The sequence below is a fragment of the Cynara cardunculus genome (assembly GCF_001531365.2).
Source record: "Cynara cardunculus var. scolymus isolate 2C chromosome LG 2, CcrdV1, whole genome shotgun sequence".
NCBI classification, from domain to species: Eukaryota; Viridiplantae; Streptophyta; class Magnoliopsida; order Asterales; family Asteraceae; genus Cynara; species Cynara cardunculus.
Window position 1 is genome coordinate 46,527,724 of NC_037529.1, and position 1,598 is coordinate 46,529,321.

At 35.6% G+C, this 1,598-nt stretch overlaps 1 protein-coding gene across 1 annotated transcript; it reads right to left on the minus strand.

The window, feature by feature from the left end:
* Window positions 1-386: 386 nt before the first annotated feature.
* Window positions 387-1,282, minus strand: LOC112506124. The gene is made up of 2 exons (XM_025110154.1): window positions 976-1,282; window positions 387-700 (listed from the first exon to the last, which is right to left on the minus strand). Exons 1-2 carry the CDS (start codon window positions 1,280-1,282, stop codon window positions 387-389), a joined length of 621 nt encoding a protein of 206 aa, XP_024965922.1.
* Window positions 1,283-1,598: the final 316 nt, after the last annotated feature.

Consider the following 1,598-nt stretch of genomic DNA (forward strand, 5'->3'; position numbering starts at 1 on the left):
GTGTAATACTTCAAAAGATGCTGCTTGGATACTCGAGTGATAACTGTTATGGTAGGCAAGTTTAATCAAGGACAAATGATTATCCCACAATCCTCCAAAGTCAATAACACAGGCTCGAAGCATATCTTTTAGTGTCTGGATTGTTCGTTCACTTTGTCCATCCGTCTGTAGATGATAAGCTGTACTTAACTTAATTTATAAACCCATTTCTCTTTAAAAGCTTTTCCAGAACATCGAAGTGAATCGATTGTCTTGATCAGTATATAATTTTGCCAACTGGTCCATCGAGTATGATTCTTTTATTTGTAAGAAATAAGCAGACTTAGATAATTGATCCACAATAACCCATATGGCGTCATAACCCTTTAGTGTTTTAGGTAACTTGGTTATGAAATCCATAGTAATGTGATCCCATTACGAGATTTATTGGCTTCACTTAAAATGCATTCTCTGAGATCACCATAAGACGGTACCCAAACTCTGCATTGAAAAGATAACAATTCCCGACCGCCTTTTACTAGTTCAAATATCACTCCACCAAGTCGTTCCTTTTTGATCTTGTTTTCTCTTACAACCTCGCTTTGGAATCTTTGTAATTCATCCTGTATACTTGTCAATAATGCAACTCTTAACGCTATAGCTTTAATTGTACCACTCCTTTCTTTTCGACTTAAAGTATCAAGTATCACATTCGCCTTGCCTAGATGATACAAAATCTCACAATCATAATCAATAACCAACTCTAACCAAATCGTCTTTGGCGCATATTTAACTCCTTTTAATAAAACAAATGCTGTAAACTTTTTTGATCAGTAAAAATTTGGCATTTGGTCTCATAAAAGTAATGCCTCCAAATTTTTAAAGCAAAAAACTACAGCTGCTAGTTCCATATCATGAGTGGGATATTCTTTTCATGATCCTCTAATCGACGTGACACTTAAGCAATAACCTTTCCACGTTGCATCAACACACAACCTAGACCCAACTTTGAGGCATCACTGTAAACCATAAAATCTTTCGTTCCATTAAGTAAAGATGGAATTGGCTCGCTACACAGTTTATCTTTTAATCTCTGAAAAGCCTTAGCTTGCTCCTCCTTCCATTTAAATCTCACATTCTTTGTCGTTAATGCAGCTAGTGGAGTAGCTATAGGAGAAAAATCTTGTATGAACTTTCGGTAATAACCTGCCAATTCAAGAAAACTTCTGATTTCTGTTGGGGTTTTCGGTGCTTCACATTTTTCAATAGCTTCAATTTTAAGAGGATCCACCTTGATGCCCATCTAAAAAATAACATGGCCCAAAAACTAGACTTCCCATAACCAGAATTCCCATTTTGACATCTTGGCATATAACTTTTCTTGTTTCAATAATTCCAAAAGCAATCGTAAATGAATTGCATGCTCTTCCTTTTGATCAAGAGTATATCAAAATATCATCGATAAAAGCAATCACAAATTTATCGAGATATAGACGACATACCCTATTCATCGTGTCCATAAATATTGTTGGTACGTTTGTAAGTCTGAACGACATAACCAGAAATTTGTAGTGCCCACAACGTGTACGAAATGCCATTTTCGACACATTTTTTCTCGA

Excerpts from the sequence above, each read along its gene's own strand:
- LOC112506124 (XM_025110154.1), bottom strand. The coding sequence starts at position 1,282 with ATGGGCATCAAGGTGGATCCTCTTAAAATTGAAGCTATTGAAAAATGT. Across the intron at positions 701-975 it reads TGCCTCAAAGTTGGGTCTAG|GCAAGGCGAATGTGATACTT; the intron begins GTTGTGTGTTGA and ends TGTATCATCTAG.